The 17,727-nt window shown below is 46.0% G+C and overlaps 1 protein-coding gene across 1 annotated transcript in view; it reads left to right on the forward strand.

Annotated features, from left to right (window-relative positions):
* Positions 1-17,727, forward strand: part of LOC129714740 (unconventional myosin-Ib-like) — a 39,501-nt gene extending 21,774 nt beyond the window's left edge. Inside the window, exons 14-29 of the mRNA XM_055664543.1 lie at positions 1,389-1,493; positions 1,768-1,830; positions 2,509-2,706; positions 5,733-5,959; positions 6,914-7,114; positions 7,697-7,790; positions 8,166-8,315; positions 10,697-10,765; positions 11,592-11,678; positions 12,261-12,335; positions 12,578-12,712; positions 13,290-13,396; positions 14,080-14,212; positions 14,646-14,798; positions 15,466-15,593; positions 17,029-17,727. Of these exons, the coding sequence (XP_055520518.1) occupies positions 1,389-1,493; positions 1,768-1,830; positions 2,509-2,706; positions 5,733-5,959; positions 6,914-7,114; positions 7,697-7,790; positions 8,166-8,315; positions 10,697-10,765; positions 11,592-11,678; positions 12,261-12,335; positions 12,578-12,712; positions 13,290-13,396; positions 14,080-14,212; positions 14,646-14,798; positions 15,466-15,593; positions 17,029-17,152 (2,049 nt within the window). The 3' untranslated portion in view covers positions 17,153-17,727. The remainder of the gene's footprint in view (positions 1-1,388; positions 1,494-1,767; positions 1,831-2,508; positions 2,707-5,732; positions 5,960-6,913; positions 7,115-7,696; positions 7,791-8,165; positions 8,316-10,696; positions 10,766-11,591; positions 11,679-12,260; positions 12,336-12,577; positions 12,713-13,289; positions 13,397-14,079; positions 14,213-14,645; positions 14,799-15,465; positions 15,594-17,028) is intronic.

Here is a 17,727-nt window from a genome sequence, read left to right on the forward strand (position 1 = left end):
ACTCCATAGATGCAGCCTCACCCGCTGAGTTTCTCCAGCATTTTTGTCTACCATTGTTTTACGGCACATGGGCAATTTGGCCAAACAGGTCCCAGTTGGTATCCATGCTCTGTATAGTTACGTTGAACATGTGTGTTGTGTTATACTGTGATATCCTGCACAGATGGAGCGATTTTCTTGAGGAAGAACAAAGCTAAGGGGTGACAAGATAATGGTAATTAAAATTCTGCAGGCTTATGGGTCGGATGTGCAGAAGATGTTTCCAACGCAGCGGCGGTGGAAAGCATCTTGCCCGGGAACATTACCATCTGGTTTGGGAATTGCTCTGCCAAGGACAAGAAGGCTCTGCAGAGAGTAGTGCGTTCGGCCGAACGCACTATGGGAACTTCACTCACCCCCCTGCAGGAACTATACAACAGGAGGTGCAGCTCCAGAGCAAACAAAATCATGGGAGACCCCTTCCACCCCTGCAACGGACTGTTCCAGCTGCTACGGTCAGGCAAACGCCTCCGTTGCCATGCTGTGAGAACGGACAGGTTGAGAAGGAGTTTCTTCCCAGAGGTAATTCGGACTGTAAACGCCTATCTCACCAGGGACTAACTCTACTGAACGTTTTTCCTTCCATTATTTATTATGTAAAAGAATATGCGTGTTATGATTGTGTTTATAATTTGTTTGGTTGTTTTGTTGTTTGTCTTTTGCACAAAAGTCCGCGAGCATTGCCACTTTCATTTTACTGCACATCTCGTATGTGTATGTGACAAATAAACTTGACTTGACTTGACTTGTAGGGAATGTAGAATAAAGATCATAAATATAGACAGCCCCCAAGAAATCTGATGGGAAATGGGGAGAAATTCATTTCCCTCGAGAGTGGCAGCATTGTAGAACTTGCTCCCTCAGTGAATGATGAAGACAAACATCGTCATGTTATGATGAGTCATTGCTTTTTAAATTTTCACTCACACCCCTGGGATTCCAGGAAACGGCTCAGGTTCTCTTTAGCATTTCCCTTGCTAGTGAGCCAGATACATCTCTCACCTCAGAGTCTGACAGCACTCCAGTGAACCGTTCCCAGATTCTAGGCTAAGTCTCCCTGTGTTGAAAGTACCATCTTCTGAATGAAACATTAAACTCAGGCCCCAATGAATGAAACAAGCCCACAATTCCTACGGAAAGAGGTTGGAGATATCCTAGGACCAATACATTACAAAACCCAGGACCTGGTTTTTGTCACATTGCTGTTTGTGGGAGCTAGCTGTGCAAAACAAGGCTGGTGTTATAATGGTGACTAATTCAGTGTGAAAGGTACAATACAAATTGAAGTCTTTTCATATATTTGAAAGTATACGAGACGCATGTTAAATAATTTGTGTTTATTTCTTCAGGACAATAGTTTTGAGCAGTTTGTTATAAACTACTGCAATGAGAAGCTGCAGCAGCTCTTCATTGAACTGACACTGAAGGAGGAACAGGAAGAATACATACGAGAGGTAAGCAACCCCTCAATCTTTTCATCCGACTTATCACAATTCACAAACTCTCCCAATGATGAACTATGCAGTGCAAACCGTATCATATATTCAGCTTCAATGGGATAGGAACTACAACTGATCTCAGTGTCCCTGGGATAGGCAGAAAGACTTGGTTCTTCTGGTCAATTTAATCTCTGCATCATTAAATCATAGCTGTGCCCCTGAGTCTGGCCTTTAGTAGCTTCAACTGATCATGTCCTGTGTTGAATATTATTCTTGTTCTGTTTTCCAGGGCATCGAGTGGATACAGATCAAATATGTTGACAACGCCATTATCTGTGGCCTGATTGAAAACGTACTTTTGTTTCTTTACATTTTTGGCTTTTGCAATTGTTACGCGGGAAACGAGAGACCATGTGTGTAGTTTAGGGTGTGAGAAGGTCTTGGTGACAACATGAATGAGTGTGTGTGTGTGTGTGTGTGTGGTGTGTGTGTGTGTGTGTGTGTGTGTGTGTGTGTGTGTGTGTGTGTGTGTGTGTGTGTGTGTGTGTGTGTGTGTGTCTGAGAGAGAGTGTGTGATGCAAGTGTGTAATGGTATCATGTACAGGTGCATCTATTAGTCTTAAAACATTAAAAGAATGAATAGCATTGCCAATTGGTGAATAAATGTTGATATTGTGTAGCACTGAGCTGTGTAAATGAGCAAGCTCCCAGGGCCACACATGTATCCTGACTGAATGAGCTTGTGTTGCTGTGCGGGGAGAGGGAAATCAGCTGTGATCCAGTCAGTAGCAGTCGGCCAGCATGAACATTTACACGTGGACCCAGGATGGGAGCCTGGTGTTTACACAACTCTGCTGCCAAGCAAAGTCTGCATTTACACACGAGGGATAGCCACTGTACTAAAGTATTAAGAGCACCTGGTAACTGCACCAGACCTCCGTGCAAAGAGGAGAGTAGTGATGAAATATCTGTGGCAGGCTGGGGGGGAGAAGATGGCCATTCATTTGACCTGCTGTTTGTCCTTGTGCAGAATAAAGGCATCCTGGCAATGTTGGACGAAGAATGTCTCCGCCCTGGTAATGTCACTGAAAAGACCTTCCTCCAAAAGTTAAATCAGACTTTCTCCAGCCATCAGCATTACGAGAGCAAAGAGACGCAGAGCGCCAAATTCATCACCGATGTAACACTGCCAGCCAACTGTTTCCGCGTGCAGCACTATGCAGGAAAGGTGAGCACTTGGTTCCTTGTGATATCCTCCTCTGTGGGTGCTCTTCCTGATACCAAATGCTTCCATGGTAAGTTGCTCATTTAGATAGTTGTTAGTGCTGCTGCCTCATAGCTCCAGAACGTGTGACAAAAATGGAGTTATATCATCGGTGACTGACCAAAATACCTTCAACCTTCACAGCATCAGCTGCCCCGTGCTTTAATGGATGAATGTAATAGTAAAGTGTACAGGGCAGTGCATTCCCAAGTTCCACTTCATGTGTTTGATGGACAAACTGATTACAGTTAGAATGCTGACATGTGGCCTCAATGCCTTTGGAACTGGAACAAAGTCTGCTTAAATCCTAACTGTTGCACCTTTCCCACATTGCTGCAGGGCTGCCAACATTGGGTGAGAGTTGGGAGTGAGAAATTGCCAGAGACCAAGCCCGAGGGAGCATCGCGACCGGGGGGGGGAGGGTGTGTCCCCTTCCATTAGTACAGGGCTTTTGCATTTTTCATTGAAATTGTGCAATATGGTGCATACTGTAGCGAGTCTTTTAACTGACACTTGAATGCAATATATATGCTTTAAATTGGATTGGAGCGTTTTTGAAAGGGGGGAGGCTGTGCGATCACTGATCACTGGCCTTGGGGGTACCCGGTGAGGGAGTGGAGCAACCGAGTGGGGAGAGGGTGTGCCCCCTCCCAGGGTAGGAACTTTTTGAAATTTGATGTATTAAAATCATGTTTTAGTGCACTGTGGAAGTATGATTTCAATGTTTTTTGTATGAAGTATTTTTAAGAGGTAACTTTTTAAGGGGTAACTTTATCCACACAAAGGGTGATGGGTGTATGGAACAAGCTGCCAGAGGAGGTAGTTGAGGCAGGGACCATCCCAACATTTAAGAAAAAGTTAGACTGATACATGGATAGGACAGGTTTGGAGGTATGGACCAAAAGCAGGTAGTGTAGCTGGGACATGTTGGCGGGTGTGGGCAAGTTGCACCGAAGGGCCTGTTTTCACACTGTATCACTATGACTACATTAAACCTCCACCATGCATGAATGCTTCAAAATCAAGTGATCGAGTTTTATTGCCATATACTTAAGCATAGAAACATAGAAAATAGGTGCAGGAATAGGCCATTTGGCCCTTCGAGCCAGCACTGCCATTCAATATGATCATGGCTATTCATCTAAAATCAGTACCTCTTTCCTGTTTTTCCCCATATCCCTTGATGTCGTTAGCCCCAAGAACTAAATGTAACTCTCTCTTGAAAACATCCAGTGAATTGGCCTGCACTGCCTTCTGTGGCAGAGAATTCCACAGATTCACAACTCTCTACGTGAAGAAAGTTTGTCCTCATCTCAGTCCTAACTGCCCCCCCCCCCTTTATTCTTAAACTGTGACCCATGGTTCTGAACGCCCCCAACATCGGGAACATTTTTCCTGCAGTTACAGTAAGTGAAAATCTAGCAGGCAAGCAGGATGCTTTCTCCAACCACCCCCATTTGAAGTCCACTATCTTCCACCGTATCTACCCAGTGCTTGGTACTTACTTCCAGCAGCCACTGGTTGTCCTCCAGGATGCACTCTCTCTCCTCTCAACCCCCTCTCTCTCTCCCCCTCTACCTCTCCCCTCCATCTCTCTTTCCCCTCTCTCCTCTCTCCCTCTCTGTCTCTCCTCTCACCCCTCTCTCTCCCCTGTCTCCCCCTCTCTCTCTCTCTCTCTCCCCTCCCTCTCTCTCTCCTCTCTTCCCTCTCTCTCTCCCCCTCTCTCTCTCTTCCCCCTCTCTCCGTCCCACCTCACTCTCCCCCCTCTCTCGTCCCCTCTCTCCTCTCTCCCCCCCCTCCCCTCTCTCCCTCTCTCTCCCCTCTCTTTCCCCCCCTCTCTTTCTTCTCTCTCTCCCCCTCTTCTCTCCCTCTCCCTCTCCCTCTCCCTCCCTCTCTCCCCCTCTCTCTCTCTCCCCCCTCTCTCTCTCTCTCTCCCTCCCTCCCTCTCTATCTCTCCCTCTCCCTCTCCACACACTCCCCCTCTCTCTGTCTCTCCTCTCACCTCTCTCTCTTCCCCCCTCTCTCTCTCATTTCTCTCTCTCTCTCTCCCCCTCTCTCTCCCCATATCTCCCTCCCACCTCACTCCCCCTCGCTCTCTCTCCCCTCTCTTTGTCTCTATCTCCTCTTTCTCTTTGTCCCCCCATCTCTCTCTCTTTCCCCGTTTCTCTCTTTCCCCCTCTCTCCCTCTTCCCCCTCTCTCTTTTACCACCCCTCTCTCTTCCCCTCCTCTCTCCCATTCTCTCCTCCATCCCCCCCCCCTCTCCCTCTTCCCTCTTTCATCCCTCTCACCCCTCTCTCTTCCCCCCTCACTCTCCCCCTCCCCCTACCTCTTTCCCCCTCTCCCTCTTCTCTCTCCAATCACGCAACCTCCGTCTCTCCCCTCTCTCTCCTCTCACCCCCTCTCTCTCCCGCCACTGTCTCCCTGTCTCCTTCCCCTCTCTCTCTCTCCACCTCCCTTTGAGAGTCTGTCGCTTCGGCACAGAGACTCGGCGCGGTAGCGACGCCTCCGACGGCCCGGGACACTCGCACTGTCCGGAGCGCTCCATGGCCGAAGCTGCAGCGAGCGACTCGCTAGCCACGCAAATACTCGTCAGCCCCGCAAACTCACCAGCCCCGGCTCCCCGCATCTGTATCCGCCCGCTGCTTCCATCCCTCCCTCAGCCCCGGCTCTCCAACACCCGCGGACCAGGCCGTTTATCCGAGTTTTTTTAATTTTCGTTGATCACAAAATTTCTCACCACAGAGCGTGAGAAATGTCTGATCAGCGTGAGGGCGTGAGAGTTGGCAGCCCTGTTGCTGACACTCACTTGGCAGCCAGCCGAGCCAGCATGAGCCAGCACGAGCCAGCACGAGCCAGCACGAGCCAGCATGAGCCAGCATGAGCCAGCACGAGCCAGCACGAGCCAGCATGAGCCAGCATGAGCGGGCGACTTCAAGGGAGTGGGCGACCTGGGAGAAAAGTGACACATTGTCTTTCCTTGCTGTTGCAGGTGACATACAACGTTACAGACTTCATCGACAAGAACAATGACCTGCTGTATGGGGATCTATCCAAGGCCATGTGGCAGGCCAAGCACAAGCTCATCAAGTCACTCTTTTCTGAAGGGGACCCAAGAAAGACACTGTTGAAGAGGCCACCAACAGCTGGCTCACAGTTCAAGGCTTCAGTGAATGTCCTAATGAAGAACGTCCTGGCTAAAAACCCCAACTATATCAGGTACCATTTCCCCAAGTTGCACAATTCCAGGGATAACTCCGGGCTGTACATAATCAGGCAAATGGCGGGTTGTTTTGGAGGAGAATGTTTTTGTGTTGCAGATGTGGGCCTGTGGTCAATGTCTCCCCTACTTGGCAAATTTGGAACTGTAATGTGGCTTTCAAATACTGCCCTTCAGTCTGTCCCCACCCCTCAAGCAGTTGCCCGCTCTCACCCTGAGACAGTGGCAACGCCAATGCCAACTTCTCAGCACCACTGGTGGCCTCAGTGTCGATTTCATCATCATTCATTCTCAGGAAGTGGGCATTGGTGGCAAGAGGAGTACGCCCTGCCCGTTCCCTCAATGCCTTGTGGTTGTTTTGTGAAACAGCTATAGTGTTTTGGTACAATTATCAATTGCGCCAGAGGAGCTTTCATAGTCAACCATGTAGGTATGAGACCAGAGAGGCGTACATCGTGAATGGATAATGATGGCAGTTTTGTACACCCAGTGTTGCTCCTGTTAGGTGAACGATCAACCCTCCCAGAAGGGTTTCGGCCCGAAACGTTGCCTATTTCCTTCGCTCCATAGATGCTGCTGCACCCGCTGAGTTTCTCCAGCTTTTTTGTGTAACCTCCTGGACATCCCCTTGATTCCTGGGTAGACATAAATGCTGGAGAAACTCAGTGGGTGCAGCAGCATCTATGGAGCCAAGGAAATAGGTAACGTTTCGGGCCGAAACCCGGAAGGGTTTCGGCCCGAAACTTTGCCTATTTCCTTCCGGGTTTCGTCCCGAAACGTCGCCTATTTCCTTCGCTCCATAGATGCTGCTGCAACCGCTGAGTTTCTCCAGCATTTTTGTCCACCTACGATTTTCCAGCATCTGCAGTTCCTTCTTAATCCCCTTGATTCCTGCTGCGCCTCGCTGTATAATCGCACCATTTCTCGCTTGACCTGTGCTGACTCCTCCACAGATGCATCAAGCCAAATGACACAAAATCGCCAGCACGATTTGAAGACCGCCTGGTGCAAACACAGATCAAGTACCTGGGGCTGATGGAGAATATACGGGTGCGGCGGGCGGGATATGCCTACCGCCACCACTACAAGCCTTGCCTGGAACGCTACAAGATGCTCTGTAAACAGACCTGGCCAAACTGGAAGGGGAACGACCGGTAAGCAACTTTTTCCTGGTGACAGTCAGCGGGGGAATAGGCCACAAGTTAACTTCATTCAGTTTAGTTTGGATACAGTGTGGAAACAGGCCCTTCGGCCCATTGAGTCCGTGCCGACCAGCGATCACCTATATACACTGATTCTATCCTACACACTGGGGATATTTACAGAATCCAATGAACCTGCTCATCTTTGGAATGTGGGAGGAAACCAGAGCACCCGGAGAAAACCCAGTCACAGGGAGAGCGTGCAAACTCCGTACAGACAGCGCCCGTGATCTGGATGGAACCCGGGTCCCTGGCTCTATAAGGCAGCAACTCTACCGCTGTGCCACCATGCCTCACTTAACTCAGATATTTTGGATCAGAAAGCACTATATGTCCTATTGCTGTTTGCACATCATATGTGTCCATTATTTACTGGCGGGGAAACAATATCAAAAATATTTGATCTAATGATTATATTGTGTCTTGCTGACAAAATATGTGACCCTTCAAATCCTGTTATGAAATATGTTACCACATGTGGCACAAACAGAATCAGAAGCAATATTTATTCCTTCATTTCTGTTCTTCTTTAAGAGATGGCGTACAGGCCCTTTTGATTGAATTAAATATAGCTCCAGAGGAATACGCATTTGGACGGACAAAAATCTTTATCAGAAATCCACAGACAGTGAGTATTGACTTGGCATGAATACATTTACTCTCTCAGCCAAAGTGTTTGGTGAGAGATACTGGTGTGTTGACCAGGGAGGTGTGGCAGAACTCCTCCTTGAAGAGACTATGGCGCACTGATTATAGTCCCTCAAGCATTTTATTGGGGAAATACGTGAACATTTACTGGAATACCCTTACATAATGCACAGCAAAAATTCACATGCATTATTGGGAAAGGAGAGAAAAATGAAGCAAAGGCAAAAGTTATTTCTGATGACTGACGGCCCTTTTCACTTTTGTCTGATGGATCTGCTTTGAAAGTATGAAACAAATGCTTGCCTGTAATTCCCTCTCCCAAGGCCCCTTCACTTATTTCTTGCTTTCCACACAGCTCTTTGACATGGAAGAACGACGGCGGGTTCAGTTGGGATTCGTGGCCACATTGATTCAGAAGACTTATCGCGGCTGGAAATGCCGAACCCATTTCCTCCTATTGAAGAAAAGTCAGGTCATCATTGCTGCCTGGTTCAAGCGATATAACGTAAGGATGCCCGGGCTTCAGAAATATGCCAGCGTTCACATTGAAGGCTTGCACACTCCAGTTCTGTGCCAAACGTGAATTGCCAACTCTGTTCCCTCTTCCTTTTTATTTAGGCTCCTGGTGTGAATTTTAGATTTGCTAATGAAGTGAGGTTGTTACTAGACATTAGTGTAGCACAAGGCATTGGGGGTTCATTATTGATGTGGATAGAGAACTGGCTGGCAAACAGGAAGCAAAGAGTAGGAGTAAACGGGTCCTTTTCACAATGGCAGGCAGTGACTAGTGGGGTACCGCAAGGCTCAGTGCTGGGACCCCAGCTAATTACAATATATATTAATGATCTGGATGAGGAAATTGAAGGCAATATCTCCAAGTTTGCGGATGACACTAAGCTGGGGGGCAGTGTTAGCTGTGAGGAGGATGCTAGGAGACTGCAAGGTGACTTGGATAGGCTGGGTGAGTGGGCAAATGTTTGGCAGATGCAGTATAATGTGGATAAATGTGAGGTTATCCATTTTGGTGGCAAAAACAGGAAAGCAGACTATTATCTAAATGGTTGCCGATTGGGAAAGGGGGAGATGCAGCGAGACCTGGGTGTCATGGTACACCAGTCATTGAAGGTAGGCATGCAGGTGCAGCAGGCAGTAAAGAAAGCGAATGGTATGTTAGCTTTCATTGCAAAAGGATTTGAGTATAGAAGCAGGGAGGTTCTACTGCAGTTGTACAGGGTCTTGGTGAGACCACACCTGGAGTATTGCGTACAGTTTTGGTCTCCAAATCTGCGGAAGGACATTATTTCCATAGAGGGAGTGCAGAGAAGGTTCACCAGACTGATTCCTGGGATGTCAGGACTGTCTTATGAAGAAAGACTGGATAGACTTGGTTTATACTCTCTAGAATTTAGGAGATTGAGAGGGGATCTTATAGAAACTTACAAAATTCTTAAGGGGTTGGACAGGCTAGATGCAGGAAGATTGTTCCCGATGTTAGGGAAGTCCAGGACGAGGGGTCACAGCTTAAGGATAAGGGGGAAATTCTTTAAAACCGAGATGAGAAGAACTTTTTTCACACAGAGTGGTGAATCTCTGGAACTCTCTGCCGCAGAGGGTAGTTGAGGCCAGTTCATTGGCTATATTTAAGAGGGAGTTAGATGTGGCCCTTGTGGCTAAGGGGATCAGAGGGTATGGAGAGAAGGCAGGTACGGGATACTGAGTTGGATGATCAGCCATGATCATATTGAATGACGGTGCAGGCTCGAAGGGCCGAATGGACTACTCCTGCACCTAATCTCTATGTTTCTATGTTTCTATGTTAGTGCAAGCAACTGAAATTGTTGTTTCTATTTCTGCATCAAGCTCACTCAGTTCCTTGAAGAGTAAAGTTCCCACTCTTGCCCAGGAAGGCACGCCACTCTGGCTAAGTAACAATCCGTGTGCTGCAAGCAATGGCAGCATTCCCTTTTGATCATTTAAATTCATTTTTATAAACCAGGATAAGAAGAGGCATTATTTAAAGATGTTGGATGTTGCTAAAATCCCAGCTGGTTCACTGATGTCCCTTTTCCAGGCTAAAGCCATGGCAAAGTGTTGCATTGCCAGTGGAAGAGGTGTTAAACTGAGCCATCTCCTCGGCCGAATTGAAGAAGTCAGTTGCCACTATTTCCTAGAAGAGCAAGAAAGATATACTTGTGTTGGAATAATATTGACTCCATAATCAGTATCACTGAATACAGATGTTCAAGAAGGAATTACAGATGCTGGTAAAATTATAGTAGACAAAAATGCCGGAGAAAGTCAGCGGGTGAGGCAGCATCTATGGAGCGAAGGAAGAGGTGATGTTTCGGGAAGAAGGTTCTCGACCTGAAACGTCGCCTATTTCCTTCGCTCCATAGATGTTGCCTCACCCGCTGACTTTCTCCAGCATTTTTGTCTACTTTCACTGAATACAGATCATCTGATTACTATTGCATTGCAGTTTCTGGGAGCTTCTCATGTACAGAATGACTGTGAAGGTCTCTGACTGCCCTCGCCTGGTCTGGGTGTGTATGTGTATCCACACCCAGGAGCATGGTGAACTCATGGCAACCCTTGGAGCAGCCTGCCAGTTGTACTACTGTGAAGGAAGAGGCTTCTCAGGACAAAAGATGCTGATTACTAATGACACCCAAATCCCAGCAGAAAAAATATGATAGCCATTGATTGAGACTCAAACATAAAGAACAGTTATCAGGATGGGTTTGTACACAGTACAGGGTCTGCACTGCAATGAGGGAGAGCAGGGAAGAGAAAGAAAGGGAAAATAACCCAAACAAACATAGCAGGAAGGTATCGTAACAAATGTGTGTTTGTTTTTGACGCTGCATCTTTCTCATTCTCATACAGCAACAAAAGAAATATTCAAATATGAAGAAAGCTGCCATTGTGCTTCAAGCCTATGTCAGGGGCTGGAAGGTGAGTTTGTTCTGAAGAATCCTATATGATAAAACCTAAGGCAAGATGTGGGTCTGACCACTCGCTGATATGTATCCTTCTGGCCCTTCAAAGTTTCTGAGGTGCTTGGATTGACTAAGAATCGACCCATGTCCTGCATTCATCACAGTAGTGGGTTCACTGGTTGCAAGCTGACTGGAAACTGATTTAGATTCAAGAGGAGTGTCTTCTCAGAAATTACCATTCACCTAAGTGAATGGAAAACAAATCCAGTTAAAGGGGGCTCTGTAACAGCATGACGTAAACACTGTATGCCAGTTGCCAGTTGTAAATGATCATTTTGCCCTCATTTTATTTTTATGTTATAAGTTCCAATTTTTTCTAAAGTGCTTCAATGACTAAATGGAACAAGGTTATTAAAAATGGCGATACATGACCATCTCATGGAAGACCTGGAGAATTCCCATCCTTGTGTTCAAGTCTTTCCTCGGCTTTGCCTCACTCCCCATTCCTTGTCCAATTTGGGCCTCTCATTGACACCTCTCCCATCCCAAGCTCTCCGCACTCCAGCGCTGGTGGCCATGCCTTTAGCTGTTATGGCCCCAAGCTCTGGAATTCCATCCCCGAACCTTTCTGCCTTTAAGATGCACCGTAAGCCTGCCACGACAGCCAAGCTATCAGTCGCCTGCCTGGCCAAAAATGTCCATTCGTATCTTGGTGTGAACATTTGCCCTGGCTTACACTCCTGTGGTGTGAAACACCATGGGCCATTCTACTGTGTTAATGCTGTCATATTAAAACAAATGTTCCTGATCTTGAAAGTGGAAAGTTGATTCTTTATGTCCAGATTCGCAAACTCCAGAGAGAGTTGAAGGAGCAGAAACGTTATGCTGCAGCAGTCACCATCATTGCAGCCGGCTGGCGAGGTTTCCAGGTAACAAAGCAAAGAGCGAGTCTGCATTACAATCATTCTGCTTTCACTAATTACAACTGTATTCTCCAATGTTATCTATTGCACTTTCCGCAGCAACATTGAACTGTTAGTACAGATTCACAGGTACTCACTTTCAGCTGCAACATTGAACCAAGACCTACATCTGTTCTCTCCATGAATGCTTCAGGTCACAGACCCCTGAACTTGAAACATGAACTCTGTTCTTCTCAGATGCTGTCTGACCTGTTGAATGTTTCCAGCATTTCTGTTTTTATCTCAGAATTCCAGCATCTGCAGTTTTGTTTGGATTTTCACTCATTCGCACTGCCTCTTTGCAACTTCCTGGTTTCCCCCACATTGCCAATTCTTAGTTCAATTTTAATATCCTACATAGGATCACTGATAACAGACATCTTCTCAGTAGTATGAAAGAGCTGTTATGTATGATCACTTGTGATTGATGACACTAATTATTGCTGACTAAAATGAACTAATGCAAACTCTTTTTTCTAACTTTGAATTGACGTCAACATTGACCATTCACTGCAACCCAACACAAATAACCTTTGCTTGTCACCTCAGGTGCGGAAAAGGCACAGGAGATACTTCAAATGTAATGCTTCAAGGATTGTCCGGAAATTCATGATCTCTTCAATTGTAAGTTCAGTCTGTGAGCTGCCTGCATTATATTTAACGGTCGGTGACTTGGGGTATTTGTCAATGCCAGGAAACAAAACATTGATATTTTTGTATTGAACCTCATGCTGCATTGAACATTCCCAGCGATAGAAAACTAGATTTCAGACGTTATTCTGTCCAAAAACCAACCTTAGAGGCTGGTGATCTGCTGGAGCACGGAATACAATACTATCTGATAACTTTATTTTTCATTCAAAAAGGTACAAATATACATCCGTGATCTGAAAAAGAACCTACCATCAATGTCTCCGCTGGATAAAAACTGGCCAGCGTTGCGTTTTCACTGCTTGAGCAAAATGGACGAGGAATTGAAGAGGATCTTTTACCTCTGGAAGGTCGGAATACAAGTTACTGTTGGTGTGTCAATGTGCTTGTATGTACCTTGATTCATTTTCTACACCCATTCGACAGCATTAGCTACACCTGACTTTCCACTATGACACTGGTTTCCAACCTTTCATTGTATCTCTGTAACTCCCAATGGCCCCTTCATCCATGCTTCTCACTGCAACTACCAGTGTCCCTTACATTCCTCTCCTACCTATCTCCAATACTTCCTCTCACCTCGGATCCCACCCGGGTTGAATACTCAGCCCAGCAATGGGAGTGGTGCTACTTTGACTCATTTCCCTTCTCTGAAGTGGAAGAGGGGATTTTGCCAGAGTTCCTGCTCCAAACTATCCATTGCTGGTGTGTATCTTGGTCATTTATTCCCCATCTATGACTGCTCTTCAGAAGGCTATTTGTTTGAACTTGTTTGAACTCTTTTGAATTGATTTAATGCACATAATTTATTTTATACAAACTCCATTTACTGCATTTTTGTGAAGAAATAATTCAGTTTGAGTCAGGATTTATGCTTAACCCACAAGGATCCAGAAAAGATAAACTGTTTGCCACTTCACACTGCAGTGCAAGAAATACAGAGAGGGAATCTCAAGCCAGAGGAAAGCAGAATTGGAAGAGAAGCAATATGCCAGTGAGCTCTTCAAGGATAAGAAAGCCTCCTATGCCTCCAGGTAACGCAACTTTTCCAGCCCCTCAGGTCTCCATTGTTACTAATGAGTGTCACTCAACTTGAATTACTTTAATACTGCTCCTTCCAGAGGCTGAGACTTATCTGATATTTGCCAATGCTTCAGAAGATACTCGTGATGTAATGGCAACTGAGACAGACTGGCAAATTGAACTCTTCTAGGGTGCTGTGTATAATTTGCTCACAGAGGCCTGATAGGCAGATGAACTCAGGGAATGGGATTGGGACAGTATAGCCATTACAGAAACAAGGAGGGACAGGACTGGCAGGTTAACGTTCCAGATGACAGGTATCATCAAAGTGGAGGCAAGAGCATCACAACAGGATGAAATTAGTGAGCGATCATCCAGTGAGACTTTATGGGTGGAGCTGGGAAACAAAAAGGGGAAGCTCACCTTGTTGGGATTGTACTATAGGGTCCCAATAATAATAGGATTGTCATAGTGAAAGATTTTAATCCCATAATATGTTGATGGCTTACCTAGATGGGGTGGAATATTGTTGAGCGTGTTCAGAAAGGTTTCCTCAGGCAATGTATAAAAGACCTACTAGGGAGAGGGGAAAGCGTGATCTACACTTGAGAAATAGGGCAAGGCGAAGCATTTTGGGCCGAAGAGCCTGTCTCTGTGCTGTATGACATTGACCCTGTTGCTGTGACCCTTTCAGTGTGCCTCAGCCTTTCAAAGGCCAATATTTGGACAATCAGAAGAAGAGCAAGTATCAGAAACTAATCAGTGGCATGGAGGGCAAGTTACTAATGATGGACACAGTCATGAAAATTAACAGGACAGATGGAAAGGTAAGGACACGTCTATGTGTCGTTTCTGGTGAACACCACTAACATTACAAACTGATTCCATGGTGTCGATCAATCGATCAGTCAATGGCTCAGTATCACTTTTATTCACTTTCCTTGTTTCCCAACCCAATGATGTTACCTGGGCTTGATTTTAATTTCTCTCCTGATCACAAATAACTTTCCTGGAAAATGTGCAGATCCACTGCAGGGGAAGAGATGTTTGAACTTGTGTGATTGTGTCCCTATTGACACTTGTGCGTGAAGATGGTCCATTTGGTGAGATATTATGGGGGGGGGTGGGGGGACGGGAAATGATTCAGCACCTGCCTTCAACAGAGAAGAGAATACAAATGTCTGCACTGTTTTCAAGAAAATCCCCCTGCTGGCTATTTGACTCTTGGAATGTGATGCATGTTCTTTGACCTCATTCCAGAATTCCCCAAGGATTATGCTGCTGACGAACAGCTCCTTTGCCCTGGCAGATGCAAAGTCCCCACAAGTGAAAACCACAATCAAAGTGAATGAGATCAAAGGCATCTCTATGAGTGGATGTAGAGATGGACTATTTGTGCTACATCTAGCGGAGGTGAGCAGGGATGTGATCTGTACTTATCAGAAGTACTTTTGCATGAATGATACTGAGATCAGGCACCATTAACATCAGTGATAACACACTGCAGTTTGAGAGTACAGCTGTACTGGGAATTGCAGCAGTGTTTTCTCCCTTCTCCACTGCATGGAGTGGAGGTGGGAAATTTAAATAAAATCAGACAATTCCCATTTCACCTACTTGTTAAATTAAAAAGAGGAAATGATTTGCAGCATTTTGTGTTGTTTTACTGTGTTTATCTGCGTTTAAATGTTCACCACCTAAGCAGCCGAGAACCACAATAACCATTCAACCACTTGGTACCCAATGCGTTTAGATAAAGCAGATAAAAAGATGCTGGGGAATTTATGACAAAATGATGTTTGAAGACACAAACTAACTTATTCTAGATCAACATTAAGTCGACTGCATGCCCTGGTCTGATAGAGACTACATGCTGATGTTACAGTGGGTACCAATGCTGAGCATGGGCTGTGGCTGGAAGCATTGAGATGTTTGAATGCAGTAACTGTGTTATCTTTATTATGCCATGAGGGCTGGTTCGGTGCAGGAAAACAAAGCATCCGTTTTTGGAATAAGATCCAAGACTACTGAGGCGACTTTACCGTTTTGAACAGACTAAAAAGGCAAATTAATTTTACAGAACTCTCATGTCGGAGCGAAGGGAGACTTCCTGTTGAGCAGTAATCATCTTGTGGAACTCGCCACTAAATTGCATCGTGCTGTACATGAGGACAACCAGAGGGAGATAAATGTGAAGATACAGGATGAGTGAGTCGTTGCACACTATTTCATTTCCGCTGTTTGCATTATTTTCCCGAGCTCTTAGTATTGAGGAATGAAACGACTTGTGGTATTGGGTAAGATACAAGCTAAAGCTTCCTCCATGCTGTGTTTAAGAAGGAACTGCAGATGTTGGAAAATCGACCGTTGACAAAAGTGCTGGAGAAACTCAGTGGGTGCAGCAGCATCTATGGAGCGAAGGAAATAGGCAAAGTTTCGAAACCCCAAAAGGGTTTCAGCCCGAAACGTTGCCTATTTCCTTCACTCCATAGATGCTGCTGCACCCACTGAGTTTCTCTAGCACTTTTGTCTTCCTCCATGCTGTGATGTCAGACATCCAGGGCAGGCTAGCAAGGGTTAAATAGCAACCTGCTTCGCTGCTTCTGCACTGTCTCATACAAGACAGGTCAAACAGAGTGATGTTCCCTCCACACAAGCCAGGGTCAGACGGAGAGTGAAGCATTGTCATGTCACACAGTGGAGCTCACTCCATGTTGCCGGGGGAACCCGTTGGATGCAGGAAAAAGCTTCTCCTACATGCCCAAGGCAGGGACTGGCAATTACTAGACGTACAGATGCTATGAAATACAGATTTAGAAACAGAATTAAAGACTAACTCAACCTTGCTGGTGTGACAGTATAACGTGCAATACAGTAAACTCTTGCTTGAATGGATCCCTTTATAATGGATGTTAGTTATAGTAGACGGACCCCCGACTCACACCACCTCCCCGACCGCTGGGCCCCGGCTTCCGAGGGCCCCTACCCAACTCACAAGGTGCAGCAGGAAGCCCTTCTTCACCCCCCGCATGGTCCAGTTGAAGCAGCCACTGTTGCAACTCACGTAGCTCCAGGGGACAGTGCTTTCCTCCGGCTAATCCACCGACAAAGTGTCACTGTGATGCTCCCTCCCCTCTCACCTGCTGCTGCTTCTTCCTTCACTTTGTCCACTCGGCCTTTCCCCTCCTCCTCTCTCCCAGACTCGCGAACATACTCCACCTTGGAAGCGGCAGCAGGTGAGAGGGAAGGGAGCCCCACGGCAACCAAGCACATCCTGTTGTTGAGTGTTTTCGGCAGGGTTACCAGGCGTGCCACAGCAACAGCCATGTTGACTGGTGTAGAAGGGCTGGCTCGCTGGTGCTCACCAACAGCATCTGTGCCTAGTTTTAAGGTGAAATGACACAAAGTGCTGGAGTAACTCAGCCAACTGAATCAGTCTGAAGAAGGATTCCAATGTCATCTATCCATGTTCTCCAGTGATTCTGCCTGACCTGCTGAGTTACTCCAGCACTTTGTGTATTAACCAGCATCTGCAGTTCTTTGTGTCAACCACAATGATAATACCTGAATCAGCTAGAATGGACAATCGGCAATATATGGTCCGTTATAAAAAGGGTTTACTGTGCTATTTTCTTCCCTGCAGACTTTCTGTTAGGTTCAGTAAAGACACTGTCTCTGTGAAGTTTGTGAAGGTAACTAACGGGAACGGAAATGGTCCAGTGTGCAAGAAGATAAACAGCCGCCTATTGGAGGTCCATGTTCCTTAACCAGTCTAGTGCCTCAATGACCTACCTCCAGCCAGGGTTGTGGAAACGTTAATGCACGAGGTCTTGAAGTGACAGCAATTTTAAAACAAGTTTGAAATAATCGTTGTGATCACTGATCACAAACATGTGCATTAATTCATATGGAAACGCAAAAGAAAAAAATCCACGGTACACAGTTCTACAATGTATAATTCCCTTGTGACCAGGGACTGGGAGTTGCAATGCTCCTACCCTGAGAAATTTGACAGCTCCTTGCTGTAAATTCTGATTAACCATTTCAAACCCAGGTTAGGCAAGGACTAGTACCTTTACCATGAAAGAGCTGCACTTTCTGGGCCCTTATTCCAGTTCATACTGCCTCACAGAATCAGACTCAACCCAGTTTAGTTTGCTGTTGGGATGTGGAAACCAAATCAAACAAAAATGTTTCTCCCTCAAACAACAGGCTAGGAATGAAGACCAATGAAATGATTTTTTTGACAAACATCTGGGAGGGTGGAACTGAAAATATTCTTAATTTTGTTGAACTATGTAAACTCCTTTGCTGAATTGCAGATTAAAGATTTGAACTAGCT

The sequence above is a fragment of the Leucoraja erinacea genome, chromosome 40, assembly GCF_028641065.1.
Source record: "Leucoraja erinacea ecotype New England chromosome 40, Leri_hhj_1, whole genome shotgun sequence".
Taxonomy (NCBI): Eukaryota; Metazoa; Chordata; class Chondrichthyes; order Rajiformes; family Rajidae; genus Leucoraja; species Leucoraja erinaceus.